Source organism: Melanotaenia boesemani, chromosome 6 (genome assembly GCF_017639745.1).
Source record: "Melanotaenia boesemani isolate fMelBoe1 chromosome 6, fMelBoe1.pri, whole genome shotgun sequence".
NCBI classification, from domain to species: Eukaryota; Metazoa; Chordata; class Actinopteri; order Atheriniformes; family Melanotaeniidae; genus Melanotaenia; species Melanotaenia boesemani.
In genome coordinates, this window is record NC_055687.1 from 539,701 (window position 1) to 562,990 (window position 23,290).

A 23,290-nucleotide genomic window follows, 5' to 3' on the forward strand; every position below is an offset into this window, starting at 1 on the left:
GTCCAGATGGTCCAGGACCAGATGGTCAATTTCCAGATGACCCAGGTCCAGATTGTTCAGGTCCAGATGGTCCAGGTCCAGATGATCCAGGACTAGATGATCCAAATCCAGATAGTCCAGGCCCAGATGGTCCAGTTCCAGATGGTCTAGGTCCAGATGATCCATGTCCAGATGGTCCAGGTCCAGATGGTCCAGGACCAGATTATCCAGGTGCAAAAGGTCCAGGACTACATGATCCAGTTCAGGATAGTCCAGGTCCAGATGGTCCAGGTCCAGATGACCCAGGTCCAGATGGTCCAAGTCCAGATGGTCCTTGTCCAGAAGACCCAGGTCACGATGTCCTAGGTCACGATGGTTCAGGTCCAGATGGTCCAATTCGAGATTGTCCATGTACAGATGGTCCAGGTCCAGATGGTCCATGTCCATATGGTCCAGATCCAGATGGTCCAGGTCCAGATTGTCCATGTCCAGATGGCCCAGATCCAGATGGTCCAGGTCCAGATGGTCCATGTCCACATGGTCCAGTTCCAGATGGTCCAGGTCCAGATGGTCCAGGACCAGATTATCTAGTTCCAGATGGTCCAGTTCGAGATTATCCATGTATAGATGGTCCAGTTCCAAATGGTCCATGTCCAGATGGTCCAGGACCAGATGGTTCATTTCCAGATGACCCAGGTCCAGATTGTTCAGGTCCAGATGGTCCAGGTCCAGATGATCCAGGACTAGATGATCCAATTCCAGATAGTCCAGGCCCAGATGGTCCAGTTCCAGATGGTCTAGGTCCAGATGATCCATGTCCAGATGGTCCAGGTCCAGATGGTCCAGGACCAGATTATACAGGTGCAGAAGGTCCAGGACTACATGATCCAGTTCCGGATAGTCCAGGTCACGATGACCCAGGCCCAGATGGTTCAGGTCCAGATGACCTAAGTCCAGAAGGTCTAGTTCCAGATGATCTAGGACCAGATAGTCCAGGTCCAGATGATCCAGGTCAAGATGACCCAGGGCCAGATGGTTCAGGTCCAGATGACCTAAGTCCAGATGGTCTAGTTCTAGATGGTCCAGGTCCAGGTCCAGATGGTCCAGTTCCAGATGGTCCCTTTCCAGATCGTCCAGATCCAGATGGTTCAGACCTAGATGTTCCATGTCCAGATGGTCCAGGTCCAGATGGTCCATGTCCACATGGTCCAGGTCCAGGTGGTCCAGATCCAGATGGTCAAGGTATCGATGGTCCATGTCCAGATGACCCAGGCCCAGATGGTTCAGGTCCAGATGACCTAAGTCCAGATGGTCTAGTTCCAGATGGTCCAGGTCCAGATGGTCCAATTCCAGATGGTCCATTTCCAGATCGTCCAGATCCAGATGGTTCAGACCCAGATGTTCCATGTCCAGATGGTCCAGGTCCAGATGGTCCATGTCCACATGGTCCAGATCCAGGTGGTCCAGATCCAGATGGTCCAGGTACCGATGGTCCATGTCCAGATGACCAAGGTCCATATGGTCCAGGTCCAGATGGTCCATGTCCTGATGGTCCTGGTCCAGCTCCAGATGACCCAGGTCCAGATTACCTAAGTTCCAGATGGTCTAGTTCCAGATGGTCCATGTCCAGATGTTCCAGTTCCAGATTATCTAGTTCCAGATGGTCTATTTCCAGATCGTCCAGATCCAAGTGGTTCAGACCCAGATGACCCAGGTCCAGATGGTCCATGTCCAGATGGTTCATGTCCAGATAACCCAGGTCCAGATTGTCCATGTACAGATGGTCTATGTCCAGATGGCCCAGATCCAGATGGTCCATGTCCAGATGGTCCATGTCCAGATGGTCCAGGACCAGATTATCTAGTTCCAGATGGTCCAGTCCGAGATTATCCATGTACAGATGGTCCAGGTCCAGATGGTCCATGTCCAGATGGTCCAGGACCAGATGGTTAATTTCCAGATGACCCAGGTCCAGATTGTTCAGGTCCAGATGATCCAGGACTAGATGATCCAATTCCAGATAGTCCAGGCCCAGATGGTCCAGTTCCAGATGGTCTAGGTCCAGATGATCCATGTCCAGATGGTCCAGGTCCAGATGGTCCAGGACTACATGATCCAGTTCCGGATAGTCCAGGTCCAGATGGTCCAGGTCCAGATGACCCAGGTCCAGATGGTCCAAGTCCAGATGGTCCGTGTCCAGAAGATCCAGGTCACGATGTCCTAGGTCCTGATGGTTCAGGTCCAGATGGTCCAATTCGAGATTGTCCATGTACAGATGGTCCATGTCCAGATGGTCCATGTCCATATGGTCCAGATCCAGATGGTCCAGGTCCAGATGGTCCAGATCAAGATGGTCCATGTCCAGATGGCCCAGGTCCAGATGGTCCAGGACCAGATTATCTAGTTCCAGATGGTCCAGTTCAAGATTATCCATGTACAGATGGTCCAGGTCCAGATGGTCCAGGTCCAAATGGTCCATGTCCAGATGGTCCAGGACCAGATGGTTGATTTCCAGATGACCCAGGTCCAGATTGTTCAGGTCCAGATGGTCCAGGTCCAGATGATCCAGGACTAGATGATCCAATTCCAGATAGTCCAGGCCCAGATGGTCCAGTTCCAGATGGTCTAGGTCCAGATGATCCATGTCCAGATGGTCCAGGACCAGATTATACAGGTGCAGAAGGTCCAGGACTACATGATTCAGTTCCGGATAGTCCAGGTCCAGATGGTCCAGGTCCAGATGACCCAGGTCCAGATGGTCAAAGTCCAGATGGTCCTTGTCCAGAAGACCCACGTCACGATGTCCTAGGTCCAGATGTTCCATGTCCAGATGTTCCAGTTCCAGATGGTCCAGGTCCAGATGGTCCATGTCCTGATGGTCCAGGTCCAGCTCCAGATGACCCAGGTCCAGATGACCTAAGTTCAGATGGTCTAGTTCTAGATGGTCCAGATCCAGATGGTTCAGGTCCAGATCCAGATGGTCCAGGTCCAGATGGTCCATGTCCAGGTGACCCAGATCATGATGACCCAGGTCCAGATGGTTCAGGTCTAGAATGTCTAAAGGTAGACATTCCTCTACAAACATGCGTAGATTAATTAACATCATAGATTATTCTACTCTAAATAATCTGGAATCCACAGTCATTTCTTTAGACGCAGAAAAAGCATTTTTCATAGATTGGATAAAATATTATATAACAACCCAAATGCATGTGTGAAGACCAGTGATCAAACTTCTTCAAGCTTCTGTTTGCAGAGAGGAACCAGACAGGGCTGCCCGCTTTCTCCATCACTCTTTGCTATTTTTATTGAACCCCTAGCTGCTGCCATAAGACAAAATAAAGAGATTAAAGGAATCGGTGCCAACAATATAGAACATAAGATAAATCTTTATGCTGATGATGTATTACTTTTCCTCCAGAACTCACCCACATCTCTCCCCCAGACAATCACACTGTCATGATTCTTCTAGTGAGGTTCGGCCTTCCCAGCTGCCCTGAACGCACCCTCCTTCCACACTCTCTGATTAATGATGCGCTTCACCTGCGCGGTGCTCTTTAAATACCTGTTTGTGACAACTTCTCTCCACCAGATTGTCTTGGTTCTTCCCTGCACGTATCCAGCCTTTGTTCTTCTGTCTGCCTGCCTGCCATTGACCTTGTTATTCTGACCTGGATTTTCGTCTCTGCCTGCCCCCTGACTGGTAACTCTGTCTTGTTTGTTTATTGGATTCCTGGATTACTGACCTCTGGACTGATCTCTGGATTTGGATTCTGGATAACGGACTTTACTTCTCTGCCCCGACGGAGAAACTCGGAAGCACCCGCCTCTGCCTTCCACCATTCGGATTCCCTGGTCTCCGCCAGTGATATCTTCTCTAACCTTCTCTCTATTCAGCAGTTGTCAACCCCATCCAGCGGAATCCCTCCAGGTTTCTCCGGTCCTGCCCAGTTCTCACTCACCAACTTACACTGGATGCACAACAGCACCTGGTACGTGGAGTTATATTATCCTGCATCATAGCCACAGACTTCCTGCCTCCTAACACCTGTTCTCATACCCCCACAGAGGAGCTGACCGAGAGTGACCGAATTTCACGTCTTTTCATGTTCACATTGTTCAATAAAACTACTATACCTATCCCTGGATTACTGATTTTATTGAGTCCAATCTCTGGGTTTGTGACATACACTTATTAACACATTCTCATCGAAATCTGACTACACTATTAACTGGTCTAAGACTAGTTATTCCCATTAACTGTGACCTACAAAACACACGCAATACTACAATACAGTCTGGAAACATTAGATATCTAGCCATAAACATTTCCCCCAGGTTATCAGAACTAACAAAGCTAAATTATGTCCAGCTACTTAAAGCAATAGAGGATGATCTCTCACGGTGGAGGCGCTTACCCATATCACTCATGGGGAGGATTGCCACAGTTAAAATGATGGTTCTATCTAAAGTAAACTACCTGTTTTCAATGATACCCACTAAACCACATATGTCAAACTGGTCCAGCAAAGGGCCATGTGGCTGCAGGTTTTTGTTCCAACCAAGCAGCAGCACACCAGATTTGACTGATTCAATCAACTGATCTCAGTCTTCAGACAGCTGATTGGTCAAACTGTGTGCTCTTGGCTGGCTGGAACAAAAACCTGCAGCCACACGGCCCTTTGCTGGACCAGTTTGACATGCCTGCACTAAACCATCCTCCAGCTGGTTTAAGTCGCTGGACTCACATATATCTAAATTTTCATGGAAAAACAAGCCATCATGTATCAGTCTAAAAACTTTACAACAGACTAAAGATAGAGGCGGATTGGACATTGTGAAAGAAATTTTGCTGCATATGGTAATCACTCATATATACTCATATAATAATCACATGTATATTCAGTTTTCTTTATTTATTTATTATTGTTAATCCATTCACTTTTACATTTTCATATTGTGTGTTCTCATTCTACAGAATACTGAAGTTACAGTTTTCATATGTGTGTGTGTGTGTGTGAGGTCAGACTGACCACTTTCTTCCCAGAGCTCTGATATGGCAGAGTTGAGACTGGTTTTCGACCTGCTAGATAGCAATAGTTGTTTGGGATATCAGCTTATTTCTGTCAAGGTTGAAGCTAGGACCCAAGGAAGAGAGATCTTGGTAGGAATTCAGTGAGTAGTTTATTGAGACAAGTGGTGACAGGTCGGATGGGTTCCTTGTAGGTCGAGGCGGAGAACAGGCAGACAGGATGAGGCGGAGAGCGGGCAGACAGGGTCCGTGTGAGTCAGCTGCAGTTTCCAGGCAGGGTGCACTAGTAGTAGCAACGATGCAGCGAAGACTGAAGGTCAGCCAGGAATCTTTATGGAGGTGACATGATGAGCCCGATTCTCCTCAGCTGCGCAGCCTTAATCATAGGATCCGCCTCATATCCATATAAGGGAAAAGGGGCAGAGGAAGCCTCAACGTGTGGGAACCCATGACAGTACCCCCCCTCAAGGGGAGCCCCCAGGCGACCCAACCGCACGGGCCCGATGGAAAGCCCGAACGAGACGCGGATCCAAAATGAAGGACCGAGGGACCCAGGAGAGTTCTTCAGGGCCATAGCCCTCCCAGTCCACCACATACTGAAGACCCCGGCCACGACGGCGAACGTCCAGGAGGCGACGGACCGAGAAAGCCGGACCGCCATCCACGACCCAGGGGGGCGGAGGGGGCCTGGAAGGAGGGACCAAGGGACTGGAGGAAAACGGCTTCAGCTGAGAGACATGGAACGATGGATGGACCCTCATAGACCTCGGCAGCCGAAGCTTGACCACGGTGGGATTGATGACCTCCAGGATCTCAAAGGGGCCAAGGAACCAGGGGGACAGCTTGCGGGAATCTGTCCGCAAAGTGATGTTTTTAGAAGACAGCCAGACCTTCTGTCCCAGGGCATACACAGGAGCAGGGGTCCGGCAACGATCAGCCCACTGGTGGTTGCTGTCGGCTGTCCGCACCAATGCTGCCTTAGTTGCTCTCCATAACCGGCCGCACCGATCCAGATGGCGTTGGACAGATGGTACCGCATGCTCAGCTTCCTGATCCGGGAAAAGCGGAGGCTGGTAGCCCAGTGACGCCTCAAAGGGGGAGAGGCCTGTCGCCGCAGAGACGTGGGAGTTATGCGCATACTCCACCCAGCATAAATGACTGCTCCAGGCAGAAGGATTAGCAACAGCCACACAGCGCAGAGCGGATTCCAATTCCTGGTTCAACCTTTCAGCTTGACCGTTGGTTTGGGGGTGAAAACCCGAACTGAGGCTGACCGTCGCACCCAGGGCATCACAGAAAGCTTTCCACACCCGGGACACGAATTGAGGCCCTCGGTCCGAGACTATGTCCGCAGGGATCCCATGAAGCCGAAAAACCTGTTGGGAAATAATCTCAGCCGTTTCCAATGCAGTGGGCAGCTTTGGCAAGGCAACAAAGTGAGCAGCTTTAGAGAACCTGTCGACTACAGTAAGGATGGTGGTGTTACCATCAGAAGGCGGCAAACCGGTAACAAAATCCAGGGCAATATGGGACCAGGGCCTCCCGGGGACGGGAAGAGGACTGAGAAGACCAGCGGGAGCCCGAGAGGATGTCTTCCGTCGCGCACAGACGGGGCAGGCTGCCACATATTCCCTGATGTCTTTTTCCAGCGTATGCCACCAGAAGCGCCTCCGGATGAGTGACGTAGTACGAGCCACGCCAGGATGACAGGCCACTCGGGAGGCGTGCCCCCACTGGATCACCTGGGAGTGGACAGGGTCAGGAACAAACAACCTGTTAGGAGGACCGGTACCTGGATCTGGATGCGTGCGTTGCGCTTTGCTGACGTTCTGTTCAACCTCCCAGGTGACAGCGGCCACCAGACATGAAGCAGGCAGGATGGGCTCTGGATCTGTAGTAGGTCCTTCAGGGCTGAACTGTCGGGACAAGGCGTCCGGCTTGATGTTTTTAGAACCTGGTCTGAAAGTAATGGAGAAGTTAAAAGGTCCAAAAAACAAAGCCCACCTGGCCTGCCGGGAGTTCAGTCGCTTGGCTGTCTGTATGTACTCCAGATTCTGGTGGTCGGTCCAAACGATGAACGGCTGTGCTATCCCCTCCAGCCAGTGACGCCATTCCTCCAGTGCTAGTTTCACAGCCAACAACTCCCGCTCGCCCACATCATAGTTCCTCTCCGCCGGGGAAAGACGCCGGGAGAAGAACGCACAGGGGTGAAGCTCACCCGACTGTTCAGACCGTTGGGACAGAACAGCCCCCACCCCCGTCTCAGAGGCATCCACTTCCACAACAAACTGACGGGACGGGTCGGGGTGAGTGAGCACCGGTGCGGAGGCAAACCGGGTCTTCAGTTCATGGAAAGCCCCTTCAGCGCACTCCGACCATTGAAAAGGAGTCTTGGGGGACGTAAGTTTAGTGAGCGGCGCCGCAACCTGGCTGAAGTTCCTGATAAACCGGTGGTAGAAATTGGCAAAACCTAAAAAGCATTGCAACTGTTTTACGGTGTCTGGTCTGGGCCATTCCAGAACCGCTCCTACTTTCTCCGGATCAGCCTTCATCTGCCCGCTCAGGAAAATGTACCCCAGGAAACTGATGGTTGTGGAATGAAACTGGCACTTTTCTGCTTTAACATAGAGTCTATTTTCCAAAAGCCTTTGCAGCACTTGCCGAACGTGAGACTTGTGTTCAGACAGGTTCTGGGAATAGATAAGAATGTCACCTAGATAAACAAACACAAACTGGTTCAGAAAATCACGGAGAATGTCGTTAATCAGTGCCTGAAACACTGCTGGGGCGTTAGTTAGTCCAAACGGCATGACCAAGTACTCGTAATGCCCCAGAGGGGTTTTGAATGCAGTTTTCCACTCGTCCCCCTCTCTGACTCGGACTAGGTAATACGCATTGCGGAGATCCAGTTTAGTGAAAACAGTGGAACCTAAAAGACCATCAAAAGCAGAGTCAATAAGAGGCAGGGGATACTTGTTACGAACAGTTATTTTATTCAAATTTCGGTAGTCGACACAGGGCCGCAGGGTGGTATCCTTCTTGGAAATGAAGAAAAAACACGATGCTAGAGGGGAAGAAGACGGTCTTATTATGCCGGCATCCAAAGATTCCTGTATATACTTGTGGAGAGCCTCTCTCTCAGGTCTGGAGATATTGTAGAGCCGACTGTTGGGTAAGGAGGCCCCTGGTAATATGTCGATGGCAATATCGTACGGCCTGTGAGGTGGTAAAGATGTGGCCTTGTGTTTACAGAAAACCTCTGCCAGCCCGTGGTATTCAGTCGGAACAGTAGACAGATCCGGAGTCTTCTCCACGCTCTCTGTAGATCTAGTGGAAGGCAAGCAGATCGTAAACATGACTGGTGGCACCTCACACTCCAGTCGGATATAGTTCCAGTTTCCCAGTTAATGTGTGGATTGTGGCGAGACAGCCAGGGGTGTCCAAGAACCAGGGGGGAGTCTGGTGCATTTATTAACTTGAACTCAATCAGTTCTGAATGGTTTCCGGAGAGTTGTAGTCTGACAGGAATAGTAGTGTGCGTTACCTGGGCCATAAGTCGGCCATCCAAGGCGTTGGCGGTCATGGGACGGGGCAGCAGTACCTGCGCTATCCGAGCTTTCTCCGCCAAACCGATATCGAGGAAGCTGTCTTCAGCCCCGGAATCAATCAACGCCGGAACTGTGAAGGCTTGATCAGAACAGGTTATTAAAGCAGTAATCTGAGTTTTGGTCGGGTTTGTAGTCTTTTTATCCGTTTGACCCGTCAGAACCCCGATCCTTACTGACAGGCCCTGTCTTTTGGGCGGACTGGGCAAGTGACACGGAAATGTCCTGATTCTCCACAATATAAGCACTCACCCGCCTGCAGCTATCTCTGGCGTTCAGCCTGGGCTAGATGTGCCCGTCCCACCTGCATGGGCTCCTCAGTGGAGAAAGATGCAGGAGAGGAGTCCGTGGGAGGTCGGAGTGAAGGATTCGAGACTTCTCCCAGAGCTGGAACTGAATAGGGCCCCCTACGGTCCCGGCGCCTCTCCCAGAGACGGTTGTCCAGTCTGACTGCCAGGTCGATCAGTTCATCCAGGGTCCCCGGAAGATCCCGAGTTGCCAGCTCATCTTTCAGGGTTTCTGACAAACAATTCAAAAAATGGTCAATTAAAGCTGCAGTTCCATCTAGAGTCTGCTGCTAGTGTCCGGAACTCTACAGAAAATTCAGCCACACTCGAAGCCCCCTGTTTTAATGTCATGAGCCATTTGGCCGACTCCCGACCTCGCACTGGGTCATCGAAAACCTTCTTTAGCTCGTTTGTAAACTCTTTGTAGGTCAGGGTGTGTAGCAGCGTGGTTTCTAAATAGGCTTCTGCCAAAGTAAGCGCTCTGGAGGCTAGCAGACCAATAATGAAAGAAACCTTAGACCGGTCAGTGGCATAGGTGACTGGTTTCTGATCGAACACAAGAGAACATTGTAGGAGGAACCCTCTGCATTTACCCAACTCCCCAGTGAATGGCTTGGGATCCGGAATATGGACTTCATGGATTGGAGACGGTGAAGCTATGGGAGCGGAGAGCTGGGATAATTGGTTAAGCATGGTTGTCATTTTGGTGGTGACGTCATTTAGCTGGGTTTGCAATGCTTGCTGGCTATCATTGAGGGAACGGAGTACCTGAGAGTGTTGTCCAAGAAGGTTTCCTTGTGATGAAACCGCAAAAAATAACTCACTGCCCGAGTCTGGTTTTCTGGTTGTTGTTCCAATGGGTCCATGTTGTTGGCTGGATCGTTCTGTCAAGGTTGAAGCTAGGACCCAAGGAAGAGAGATCTTGGTAGGAATTCAGTGAGTAGTTTATTGAGACAAGTGGTGACAGGTCGGATGGGTTCCTTGTAGGTCGAGGAGGAGAGCAGGCAGACAGGATGAGGCGGAGAGTGGGCAGACAGGGTCCGTGTGAGTCAGCTGCAGTTTCCAGGCAGGGTGCACTAGTAGTAGCAACGATCCAGCGAAGACTGAAGGTCAGCCAGGAATCTTTATGCAGGTGACATGATGAGCCCGATTCTCCTCAGCTGCGCAGCCTTAATCATAGGATCCGCCTCATATCCATATAAGGGAAGAGGGGCGGAGGAAGCCCCAACGTGTGGGAACCCATGACAGTTGTGGTATGTGGGCTTTGTCTGAAAACTGGAAGAAAGTGGCGCCACTTATTTTCTCTGATGAATCCCCAGAGTCTCTCCCGACTTCGGAACGACCACTCTCATTACTTGCAAGTAATTCTTTATTCAATACTTCTTCTGTAAATAAACCTTATATACTTTTACTCATTCCAGACTCTTGGTAATTTTTCTACAACAGACATACCCAACTTTAATCACTATTTCCTAGCTAACAAGCTGCAGTATATCTCCAAATGGCCTAACCTTGTGGTCTGGATGAACCATGGTTAGATCTAGAGCAAGCCTTGTGTGAGGATCTGGTTATCTCTGACATGCCATTCATCAGCTCAGCCATCAAAATCAGTGTTTTAAAAGCATCAACATCAACTAAGCACTCCTCCCTGAGCCGCCACCTTATTGTGGTGGAGGGGTTTGTGCGTCCTCATGATCCTAGCAGCTATGTTGTTGGGGGCTCATGCCCCTGGTAGGGTCACCCATGGCAAACAGGTGTCTAGAGGAGGGACCAGACAAAGTGCGGCTCAAATCACCCCTATGATGAGGAGAAAGCAAGGACCAAGGTTTCCCTTGCCCAGACGTGGGTCACCTGGGACCCCCTCTGGAGCCAGGCCTGGAGGTGGGGCACAGAGGCGAGTGCTTGGTGGCTGGGCCTTTGCTCATGAGGCCGGGTCGGGCTCAGCCCGAAAGGGTGACATGGGTCTCCCCTCCCGTGGGCTCACCACCTGCAGGAGGGGCCATAGGGGTCGGGTGCAGTGTGAGCTGGGTGGCTGCCAGAGGCGGGGACCCTGGCGGTCTGATCCTCGGCTGCAGAAGCTAGCTCTAGGGAAGTGGAATGTCACCTCTCTGGCGGAGAAGGAGCCTGAGCTGGTGAGCAAGTTTGAGCGGTTCCAGCTAAATATAAATGGACTCACCTCGACGCACGGCTTGGGCTCTGGAACCACTGTCCTTGAGAGGGGCTGGACCCTCTTCCATTCTGGAGTTAGGGTTAGGGGGTGCCAAGCAGGTGTGGACATGCTCATTGCCCCCAGACTTGGCGCCTGTACGTTGGGGTTTACCCCGGTGGATGAAAGGGGAGCCTCCCTCCGCCTTCAGGTGGGGGGATGGGTCCTGACAGTTGTTTGTGCTCATGCACCAAATAGCAGTTCAGAGTACCCACTCATTTGGAGTCCTTGGAGGGGGTGTTGGAGAGCACCCCTTCCGGGGACTCCCTCGTTCTGCTAATCTAAATCCGAGTGGTGTTTTGTTGTTGGACTTCTGTGCTCGTCATGGACTGTCCATAATGAACACCTTGTTCAGACATAAGAGTGTCCACATGTGCACTTGGCACCAGGACATTCTAGGTCGCAGTTCGATGATCGACTTTGCAGTCGTGTTGTTGGATTTGCGGCTGCATGTTCTGGACACTCGGGTGAAGAGAGGGGTGGAGCTGTCAACTGATCACCACCTGGTGGTGAGTTGGCTCAGATGGTGGGGGAGGATGCCGGTCAGGCCTGGCAGACCCAAGCGTGTTGTGAGGGTCTGCTGGGAATGTCTGGCAGAGTCCCCTGTCAGAAAGAGCTTCAACTCCCATCTCCGGCAGAGCTTTAACAATGTCCCGGGTGAGGTGGGAGACATTGAGTCCGAATGGGCTGTGTTCCGTGCCTCTATTGTCGAAGCGGCCAGCCGGAGCTGTAGCCGTAAGGTCGTCAGTGCCTGTTGTGGCCACTTAATGTGGGGGGTTCTGGAGTGACAGCCAGGGGTGACCAAGAACCAGGGGGCAATCTGGTGCTGAAATCAACTTAAACTCAATAAGTTCAGTATGATTGCCGGAAAGCTTTAATTTAATGGGTGCAGTGGTGTGGGTTACCTGGGCGATGGTTCTGCCGTCCAGGGCATTAGCAGTTATGGGTCGGGGCAGTGGTATCCGTGGGATCTGTGCTTCTTCCGCCAGACGGGCGTCCAAAAAGCTGTCTTCTGCGCCTGAGTCGATCAGAGCCGGTACGGTGAGGGTTTGATCCAAAAAAGTGATGGTTGCCGGGATTTGAGTCTTGGTCTGGGTCTGGCCCGTCAGAATCCCGACCTTAACTGACGGGCCGGATCTTTTGGGCGAACGGGACAGGCGGCACGGAAGTGTCCCAATCCACCACAGTAGAGGCATTCTCCTGCTTGCAGCCATTTTTGTCATTCTGATGGAGTAAGGTGCGCCCGCCCCACCTGCATCGGCTCGACGCCGGAAGCAGAGGAGGAGTCCAAGGATGGCCAGGCTGGCGGGGTCGGGTCTACCGCTGGGGACTGAACCGTGTAGGAACCCCTGCGGTCTCGGTGCCTCTCCCGGAGGCGGTTATCCAATCGGATGGCCAGGTCGATTAAGGCGTCGAGAGTTTCCGGAAGATCCCGAGTCGCCAGCTCGTCTTTAAGAGTCCCTGTTAAACAGTTCAAGAAATGATCAATTAGTGCTTCAGAATTCCATTTTGAATCGGCGGCCAGGGTCCGAAACTCCACTGAAAATTCAGCCACACTCAAAGTTCCTTGTCTCAGGGACATGAGACGCTTGGCGGCTTCGCGGCCTCGAACTGGACCGTCAAATACTTTCAGCAATTCCTGTGTGAAGAACCGGTAAGTTAAACTGTGTAGGGGCGTGGTTTCCAGGAATGCTTCCGCCCACGTAAGAGCTCTTGAAGTCAGAAGACCTATAATGAAAGATACCTTCGATCTGTCAGATGTGTAGGTGCTTGGTTTTTGATCAAAGATCAACGAACACTGGAGGAGAAAACCCCGGCACTTCCCCAGATCTCCGGCGAAGGGTCGGGGATCTGGAATGTGAACTTCTCGGACGGGAACGGGCAGAGATGGCGCAGAGACAGGCGGTGCGGCTAGAGGAGTAGAGAGCTGAGACAAACGATCAAGTATGGCAGTCATTTTGCTAGTGACATCATGTAGCTGGGTTTGTAATGCATTCTGGCTGTCTCCGAGGGATCGGAGTACCTGAGAGTGTTGGCCAAGTAGTTGTCCTTGTGAGGATACGGCAAAAAAGAGTTCGCTGTTGGGGTCTGTTTTTCCGGCGTCTGGCGTGGCTTGTTTCGATGGATCCATTTGTTGGCTGGATTGTTCTGTCACGGCTGGTGTTGTGGATCCAAGGAAACGAGAGCGAGGACGAGAGAACAAGTGAATGATTTATTATGATAAACAATGGTTATGGAGATGTGATGGCTGAAGGACGGGCTGGAGCGGGCAGACAGGATTCCTCGAGTGGACCGTGGTTTTCCGGGTCGGGTTCTTGGGGAGAGAGAATACAGGTGAGTAAACAATAAGCAATACGATAGCGACAAGACTTAGTTCACGGCTGGTTACCACAGGCAGTAGTACAATCCAGCGAAGACTGAAGAGTCATCTGGGGTACTTATACGAGAGGAGTCATCGGCCCAATGTCATTCAGCTGCGCCGTTCTGTTGGCGGAGATGCTTCATTCTCCAAATATGGTCAGGTGGAAGGAGGAGAGGTGCGGACCATGACAGCCGTCAAGCTGGAGAAGAAGTCCTATAAGGCCTTTTTGGCCCGTGGGACTCCAGAGGCAGCTGATGGGTATCGGCGGGCTAAGCGGAGTGCAGCTTCAGTGGTCGCTAAGGCAAAAACTCGGGCATGGGAGGAGTTTGGAGAGGCCATGGAGAATGACTTCCGGATGGCTTTGAGGAGATTCAGGTCAACCATCCAGCGGCTCAGGAGGGGAAAGCGGTGCTCCGTCAACACTGTGTACAGTGGGGATGGGGTCTGCTGACCTCGTCTCAGGACATTGTGAGGCGGTGGAGGGAATACTTCGAAGACCTTCTCAATCCCACCAACACATCTTCTGATGAGGAAGCAGAGTCTAGGGTAGCTGGTGCTGGCTCTCCTATCTCTGGGGTTGAGGTGGTTAAAAAGCTCTTTGATGGCAAGGGCCCAGGGGTGGATGAGGTCCGCCCAGAGTTCCTAGGCTCTAGATGCTGTAGGGCTGTCTTGGCTGACCCGCCTATGGGGGACAGTTCCCCTGGACTGGCAGACTGGGGTGGTGGTCCCCCTCTTCAAAAAGGGGGACCGGAGTGTGTGCTCCAACTACAGGGGGATCACACTCCTCAGCCTACGCGGTAAGGTCTATTCAGGGGTGCTGGAGAGGAGGGCCCGTTGGATAGGTGAACCACGGATTGAGGAGGAGCAGTGTGGTTTTCATCCCGGTCATGGAACAGTGGACCAGCTCTACACCCTCTTCAGGGTCTTTGAGGGGGCATGGGAGTTTGCCCAACTAATCTTCAAGTGCTTTGTGGACTTGGAGAAGGCATTCGACCGTGTTCCCCAGGGACTCCTGTGGGGAGTACTCCTGGAGTATGGAGTGCCGAACCCGCTTGTACGAGCTGTCTGGTCCCTGTACGACCGGTGCCAGAGCTTGGTCCACATTGCCGGCAGTAAATTAGAATTGTTTCCAGTGCGGGTTGGACTCCGCCAAGGCTGCCCTTTGTCACCAATTCTGTTCATAACTTTTATGGACAGAATTTCTAGCCGAGGTGTTGAGGGGATCCGGTTCGGTGGCCTCAGGATTGGGTCTCTGCTCTTTGCGGATGATGTGGTTCTATTGGCTTCGTCAGGCCGTGATCTTCAGTTCTCACTGGAGTGACTGGTGAGGTGTTCCAGGCACGTCCCACCGGAAAGAGGCCCCGGGGAAGACCTAGGACACGCTGGATGGACTACATCTCTCGGCTGGCCTGGGAACGCCTCGGGATCCCCCCGGATGAGCTGGTGAATGTGACCGGGGAGAGGGAAGTCTGGGTTTCCCTGCTTAGGCAGCTGCCCCTGCAACCCGACTCCGGATAAGCGGCAGAAAATGTATGTATGGATGGATGGATGGATGGAACATCAAAGCTATTATCAAAAACATATAGATTATTATCTAAACTAGAAGACACAATCTGTCTTCCAACTTCAAAATGGGAAGCTGACTTACCCAGTAACTTTAATAAAGATAAATGGTCCCAAATATGTTTAAACACCTTTAAAATTACTAAGAATTCAAATATGCAACTAATACAATTCAAAATTCTGCATAGAACTCATTATACAGGACAAAGGATGTTCAGAATGGGTCTGTCACAATCAAACATCTGCACACACTGCAATGAAAACACACCTGACAACTACCTCCATGCCTTGTGGTCCTGCACACCTGTCCGCAGGTTCTGGCTTCAGGTATGTGTGGACATGTCAACGTGGTTTAAATGTAATATTCCTACAATCCCCGAACTATGTCTACTAGGTGACTTGGGTGACATTAATATGGCAATTAACTCTGCACACATGATATGCACAGCATTATGCATCGCAAAGAAAACTATCCTTGTGAACTGGAAAACCAAAAATAATCTGTGTATTCAGCAGTTTAGGAATCTCTTAGTTGACCACATCAGTAGTGAGACAATGTCTGCCTCCTCAAAGAACTATTTAGCTGAATCTCATTCCCTCTGGTCCCCTGTGATTGGCTCCATCATTTAGTGGGCTCGTTCAGAGTGCATACTTGTTGCTTTGGGGGTTGGATATTGGTGGGGGCTGCCATCTGGCTGCAGGTCCTTGTTGGTTTCCTGTGGTGGGGATGTTCCTAGCCTGTCTTGCCCTGGGGGGCCTCCTGGGGAATGGGGCTCGCTATCCTCTGGTCCACCAGGGATGTCTCCCACAAGGCATGGTGGGAATGTTAAGTGTGATGTGGGTGTGTGAAAGTAAGTGTTTGTGGGTACGGCATAGGGGAAGCTGTGAGTGAGGGATCATGGGGTGGATAGATGGGGGTGACAGGTGAGAGGTGGGGTTTGGAGTGGGTGGAGGAGAGAGGGTGGGGGAAGGATGGGGTTGGTGCTCCAGGATTGCTGCTGATGGCCCGGGCCTCTGGGCCACCCTAGCCTCCGTAGAGGCGTGGTCACATTTACAGGATCACACTCATCTCTGATCCCTCCTCATTCCCTATATGGCAAGTCAAAAGGGCCAAAATTCACCACTCTATTGGCACATTTGTAATGAAGACGGCAGGAGGAAAAGTGCATTAAAAGAGCTGTTTTATGTGGCAAAAATGGCGTAAAATGCGCTGTTTTCTAAAGTTTTGGTAAACTGTGAAAAAAACTATGTTCTCTGTGGTCATTAAACAACACTTTTTGTGGCGTTTCAATGAACCCGCGTAAAAAGTGCCTTTTTGTTGTTTTATAATTATCCCAGCCCCTTTGTTGTACAGCCAGTAAAACTGAATCATGATCATCCAATCAGTAAAGAATAAGAGCAGACCCTCCAGGTCATCACTGACCTCTGCTGAAGGATTGTCTGCCTGGTGTTTGCTTGTATGCTTCCATCTCCAGCCATATTCAGCTGCACTGCCAAGTACAGATTCAAAAACAGATAAAAATAATTTTTCTCAAAAAGAAAAGAGAAAAAAGAAAAAAAGAAATTCCATAAGAACTCTTTGTTCACAGATGTCGACATACATGTATTATTGTCTGAAACCACACTGAGCACCAACCTGTGCATTACAATGAGACAGACTAAATCAATAGCGTCTATATTTAATAATATAGAAACTATCTGTGAAATTATCTATGTATATCCGTACACACACCTCCTGCTGGTGGCGGTGTCCGTGGGGTTAACAATCCAGGACTGATCCTAGACTGGCCAGAGACTGTTCCTGCCTTTCGTTACACTTGGGAAGATTACAGGGTCGTCCTGGATTAGAACTACTGAGTCATCTTCTTTTCTTGGTGACTGTGAGTCATGAACAGCAACAATCTTTGTGAAATGTTAATAATTTATATGTGTTTACACTTTTTTTTTCAAAACTATAAATGTTTGCAACTGTGTTTGTAGTTTATTAAACTTTGTTCATCATGTCACCTTATTATCATTATCTGTTTTTTTCTTTTCTTCTTTTCCAGTTTGTTGAAATCCAGATGAGGCTGTGTTTAATTTCAATGTTAATGTAAAGTATGCACTCTGAAATATGTAGTAATATCAAAATAATAACTGTTATCACACACACACACACACACACACACACACACACCACCATACTCACACAATGAGTTATCAATTAATTCAGCTGTAGCTGAGATCTGAGCGCCCTCTGGTGACTAAAATGGCTTCTATTAGTTTTACTTGAAGTGGCCGTGGGATTTCTAATAAATCAGCTTTGGCATAGCGTGACTGTGCATGACTTTGGACACAATGTTGACAGCAGGACATAGTCTGAAATGTTTCATGAGACAGCTGCAAAATAAGACATGAAAAAATGTATTGATCCCAAAGTCAGGAAAGTAAGTTGTTAGGTCACAAGCCGGCTTTCCAACCATCCTGGTCCTCATCAGTCTGCAGACGGGCTGGAGATGGAAGCATACAAGCAAACACCAGGCAGACAATCCTTCAGCAGAGGTCAGTGATGACCTGGAGGGTCTGCTCTTATTCTTTACTGATTGGATGATCATGATTCAGTTTTACTGGCTGTACAACAAAGGGGCTGGGATAATTATAAAACAACAAAAAGGCACTTTTTACGCGGGTTCATTGAACGCAGCAAAAAGCATTGTTTAACCACAGAGAACGTCGCTTTTTTTCGCTGTATACCGAAGCTTTAGAAAATAGCGTCTTTTGTGCAATCTTTATTACAAATGCACAAATAGAGTGGTAAATTCTGGCCCTTCTGGCTTGCCATATTCTCATCCTCTGCATGCTGACTCAGCACTGAGGTGTCCAGTGTGTTTATCCACTAAGAGATGCTTTGGTTCAGGTGTGTGTGTTTCTGGTTCTTTGGTTGTTGTTGTGATACATGTTGTTGTTGCTGTCTTGGTTATTTTTTAGGAACTCCTGATGATTGTCTGCTTAGTTTACCTGTAAAAGCTGTAGGAAATTCTCTGTTGTGTTTCTGTACAGGTGTAGCAGCTGCTTGTCTGCTGTTAGGTTGGACTGAAGCTCGTTGCTTCTATCTGCTGGATCTTTGTTTCCCCTTCCTTTCTTCTACTTTCCTCTTTACTTCTCTCCATTACTCTTCTTTTTCTGTCCCTCCAGTCAGGTCCAGCAAGATTACATAAATTCCATTAATTCAAATGAAATAAATATGATAAAAAAACATTATAAAAATTCAATAAATCAGATCATCAAGAGGAGCCTTATAACCATAAAGGTCCTCTTGGCAAAGCAGATTTGTTCAGTACAACACAGCAGCCAGACCATCATTCTTCCGCCACCGTGCTGGACAGGACACGGTAGAAAACAAAGACAGGTGGTGAGCTGACATCAACGTTTTATCACAGATGAAAGTGATGTCTGGATAAAAATGATGACATGAATTCCAAACTGTCATGTGATCTCCACAGCTTCTGACATGCTGGTGTTACAGGTGTGTTACCTGACAATAAGACAGGGTGCTTAGAGCCTGTTTGTAGAGCTGAACAGCTTTCTTCTGCTTCTTCTGCCTCAGATAACACTCAGCCAACGACTCACACACCTGAACCTGGGCCTCGTAGTCTGCTGCACACACACACACACACACACACAACCCACGCACACACACACACACAGGTAAAAACACCTGACCTCTGCAGACAGGTACATGACTCAGTTTACAAAAACAGAAATGGATACCTGTGTCTCTGAATCCCTGCAGAGCGAGGATGAAGCTCTCTGCTGCCTCCTCTTCATCACCCAGCTGACTGCAGGCAAAAGCCAGGTTACTGAAACACCGAGCCTGGTCCCCACGGCAACCGAGAGAACCTGCAGAACACACCTGAAACATCACGCTGGACGTTCAATGTTCTGTCCTTATACAAAACAATACAGAAGGACAAAAAGCTGATCAATAGAGACAGAGCGTCTGTCTCTATTGATCAGTTCAGTTATCAATATTCTCTGATGACAGACAGGTGACAGGCAGGTGACGGGGGACAGGTGTGTTGTCTCACCGTAGAGTCCAGCAGCCAGCCTGTGGTAACCCACAGCAGGTGTAAACTGACCAAGAGAGTTCAGGGCCGCTCCCAAGTTGTGCAATACTTTGGCCAGCAGGGGGGGGCAGTGAGCTGCTGGACCCAGAGCCTGTTGGAAACACAGCCTCGCCTCCTGGAAACACCTGAGCTGGCAATAAGACACTCCCACTGACAGGTACAGTTCTCCTGTATGACATACAGGGGGTTAACAGCTGATTTAGTGATTAATCAATAAATCAGTCAACTGTCGTAATTACCCAGCATTCTCAGGTCAGTCGTGCTGTCCATCAAACTCAGACACTCTGCCAACACGCCTTTGATGTCATCATGGCTAAACTGGTCTGATTGGATCATGTGAATTCCTGCTTCTTTCAAGGCAGTAGCTGCTGAATCCAACATGGCTGCCACCCGGTAACTTTCTGCTGCTCGCTGGAATCCCTGAACAGCCAGAGACCAGTCCTGAAGAACATAGAACACCTGATACCCCTGTCAGACCTGAAACACCTTCTACATGACACACCTGTTAGACCTGAAACGCCTGTCAGACCTGGAACACCTTCTACATGACACATCGGTTAGATCTGAAATACTTTCAACTTGGCACACAACAGATGTATGTCAGCAAGTTTAAATTTTAGTTGAGTCATGAATCAGGTGTAGCATCAGTTTTTGGTTCTGGTTTAGATCCTGAATCAGGTCTGGGTTCTGGTTCTCACCTGAGTCCTGCTATAGCAGCGGCTCATCTCCATGCAGGTATCCCCCTCATTGCCTCCGTCTCCTTGGGACCTGTACAGCTGAGCGGCCTGTAGGAAGTAAGCGGCCGCCTCTTGGTTTTGACCCAGTGCCTTGTGGGCCAGTGCCAGGTTAAACTGGAGGTCTGGGAGCCGGTCTGCCTTTGGACCAGGCTGAGCCTGATGCAGGAGGTCCAGTCCTTTCTGGGGTCGGCCTGCCTCAACATAGGCTGCTCCAAGGTTAAAGGAACATGCCCGGAAGACCCGGGAGTCCTGCAGCTGAGGACAGCAAAGCATGCTGGGAATTATATCATCTACAAGCTTACGTCCCTCTCACCTGTCGGTAACCTCTGACATTCTCGTCCTACCTGTCCCTCTCACCTGTCGGTAACCTCTGACATTCTCGTCCTACCTGTCCCTCTTACCTGTCGGTAACCTCTGACATTCTCGTCCTACCTGTCCCTCTTACCTGTCGGTGACCTCTGACATTCTCGTCCTACCTGTCCCTCTTACCTGTCGGTGACCTCTGACATTCTCGTCCTACCTGTCCCTCTTACCTGTCGGTAACCTCTGACATTCTCGTCCTACCGGTCCCTCTTACCTGTCGGTAACCTCTGACATTCTCGTCCTACCTGTCCCTCTTACCTGTCGGTGACCTCTGACATTCTCGTCCTACCTGTCCCTCTTACCTGTCGGTAACCTCTGACATTCTCGTCCTACCGGTCCCTCTTACCTGTCGGTAACCTCTGACATTCTCGTCCTACCTGTCCCTCTTACCTGTCGGTAACCTCTGACATTCTCGTCCTACCGGTCCCTCTTACCTGTCGGTAACCTCTGACATTCTCGTCCTACCTGTCCCTCTTACCTGTCGGTAACCTCTGACATTCTTGTCCTACCTGTCCCTCTCACATGTCAGTTACCTCTGACCATCTTGTCCCACCTGTCCTGCGGTCTTCAGAGCATCTTTGAAGCAGATGAGTGCATCCTGTGGTCGGCCATCCTGCAAAGCTTTGTGACCAGCTGATGTTAACTCCTCAATGTCCACCATCTTCCTCTGCACCTTGCTCCTGCTCCTTTTCTTCCCTTTCACCTCCTCATCACCTGAAGGAGAAGCATCAGACGCCATATTTCACCTGCAGCAGGAAAAGTCACCTGGATGGAGTCTGAAGAAACAGAGAAGAACAAACATGTTCTGTTCACCTCCTCCTCGAGGATTATTACAATCTGATCGGGTTTCTTATTGACCTCAGCGCTCTATGACAATGCTCCAGGTGTCAGGTTATAAAAACGTCCTCAAGTGTTTGAGAAAAGACAAACTCAAATGAGAAAAATAAACAAACCTTCAGTCATGGAGTCAGACTGAATTTTATGCTTAAAAATCCAGTCTGATTACAACTGATCAAATAATTGATCTGCTTCAATTAGTAAAATAAGAATAAAATGTCAGACACAGAAAACGACAATAACTGTTATTAAAACATGCCTGTAGTCTCATACAGTTAATTTATCCACTGAAGCACTCACGACTCAAAGCTTCGAGTACCTGAAGGCAGCATTTTAACCAGCAAAACAACTAGCTAACATTTTATTAGCTCCTTAAGTTTAACTGGGTTGCTATGGTAACGCGGAAGCGCTCACGAGAAAGAGCTGAACTAATAAAAAAGATTAAGAAAAAGGTTGAATAATAAAATAACAGGTTTTAGGTGGGTTTCTGTTACAACGATTAAGCTTAAAACTAAGCGATGACAAACTTTATTTTCGCTCTACGAACGAAAAACTACCAGGACCACACTGCAATGCGAGAAGGTTCTGGCCAATAACAGAGGGGGTTGACGAATCAGCCAATCAGGGAGCGGCGGGTCTTTTCAACCTCAGACAGGAAACAGGAGCGGAGGACGGTTGGAATACGCGAGCTCCCACCAAAACCTGGTTTTTCTTCCTTACATGTCTGACGCGAACCGGATTTTTTGGGACATTTTTTGGGCATACATTCAGAAAGAAGGAAAAGAAACGATTATTAATTAGTCAGAGGACGACGAAACGGAGCTGATAGCCATCATGGTGGATTCAGCAGCACAGAGTTCCTGTAAGTTACAAACCCTGATGGTCAGAAAGTCAGTTTATTCCTGTTTTATCATTCCTATAGGTGAGGAAAAAGTCAGTTTATTCCTGTTTTATCATCCCTATAGGTGAGAAAAAGTCAGTTTATTCCTGTTTTATCATCCCTATAGGTGAGAAAAAGTCAGTTTATTCCTGTTTTATCATCCCTATAGGTGAGAAAAAGTCAGTTTATTCCTGTTTTATCATTCCTACTCGTGAGGAAAACACGCCTATGCTAGTCCTGCTTCATGGCGTCTTGATTATCTCCAACAGCAAGGATGGGTGGTTTACCGTCAGAATCACGAACAGAGCTGTTAGACGCTTGTTAAGCAGATCAGAAACGTCAATATTAGCAGTTTTCCTCTTTATAGGATATTTTACTCGAATTTTAAAGATGACTCGAGCTGCTCAGTTGATAAAAAAGACTGTTTGCATGCAGGCGTGCATGATGTTTGCATAAATGACAGAAATACGATGAAGCAGGAGTAGCTCCATGTTTAAATAGCAGTGGGTTTATTGTTGCGCCGGTGAAACTAAAAAACTAGAATATTGTGCAAAACGTAATTTATTTTAAAAAGGGCAAACTAATATGTTTCATTACATGCACAGTGAAATATTTCCAGCATTTATTTGATATAATGTTGATAATTATGTCTTTATAGCTGATGAAAACCCAAAAACCTAAATCTCAGAAAGTTAAAATATGACATGAAATCAGTAAAAAGGAAACTGGATCCAGAACTGTGACCATGTGAAGAGTCTAGTCCTGCATATGAATCCAGGTCTTGGTGTGAGCTGCATGGATTACTGCCTCCATGCGGCGTGGCGTGGATGTTACCCACCCGTGGTCCTGCTGGGTGGAATGGAAGCAGATTTGGGATTTATGGCTCCTTGAAAGGAGCCGGATCTTCAGGATCCATTTCTTCCAAAAAGCCATTCAAAAGACCAGCTCATTCTTACAATATCTTACAAAGTTTCACAATATATGAATATAAACAATCATAATATGTTCCTGTATAAAATCTGCTGTACACGATTAAAAATTATAGGGAAAATATAGATGACAAAGGATAGACCTGAGCAGCCAGTGCAAATTCTACTAAATGTTTTGGACAGAACTCACAGTATTTGTTTCTGAACAGTTCTCTGTCCTTCGATGCTCCACATGAACGGAGCGTGTTGGACATCAGACTTCACACACGTGATGAAGGCAGTGGGAAATTTGTATATAAAAAGAACTGCTCACAGCTGTGACTCGGTTTCCATCGTTCATTTAAAAGAGCCGTTCAATAGAATCGATTCATTCATGAACGTCACATCTCTAAATGGAAGACCAG

The 23,290-nt window shown here is 49.0% G+C and overlaps 2 protein-coding genes and 1 long non-coding RNA gene across 4 annotated transcripts in view; 2 read left to right on the top strand and 1 right to left on the bottom strand.

Annotated features, from left to right (window-relative positions):
- Positions 1-20,986, bottom strand: part of LOC121641538 (tetratricopeptide repeat protein 24) — a 35,858-nt gene extending 14,872 nt beyond the window's left edge. The window contains exons 1-6 of the mRNA XM_041987741.1: positions 20,794-20,986; positions 19,839-20,132; positions 19,380-19,581; positions 19,102-19,308; positions 18,785-18,913; positions 18,549-18,670 (exon numbers count right to left, since the gene is read on the bottom strand). Coding sequence (XP_041843675.1) covers positions 18,549-18,670; positions 18,785-18,913; positions 19,102-19,308; positions 19,380-19,581; positions 19,839-20,132; positions 20,794-20,979 — 1,140 coding nt within the window. The 5' untranslated portion in view covers positions 20,980-20,986. The remainder of the gene's footprint in view (positions 1-18,548; positions 18,671-18,784; positions 18,914-19,101; positions 19,309-19,379; positions 19,582-19,838; positions 20,133-20,793) is intronic.
- Positions 3,394-4,120, top strand: LOC121641570. The gene is made up of 2 exons (XR_006010719.1): positions 3,394-3,971; positions 4,048-4,120. It is a non-coding gene; the product is annotated as an uncharacterized LOC121641570 (long non-coding RNA).
- A 727-nt stretch (positions 20,987-21,713) lies between the features above and the next one.
- The window catches only part of iqgap3 (IQ motif containing GTPase activating protein 3), a 43,637-nt gene continuing 42,060 nt past the window's right edge, over positions 21,714-23,290 (top strand). For both annotated transcript variants that reach the window (XM_041987709.1, XM_041987710.1), the window contains exon 1: positions 21,714-21,939. In XM_041987709.1, coding sequence (XP_041843643.1) covers positions 21,912-21,939 — 28 coding nt within the window. In that variant the 5' untranslated portion in view covers positions 21,714-21,911. The remainder of the gene's footprint in view (positions 21,940-23,290) is intronic.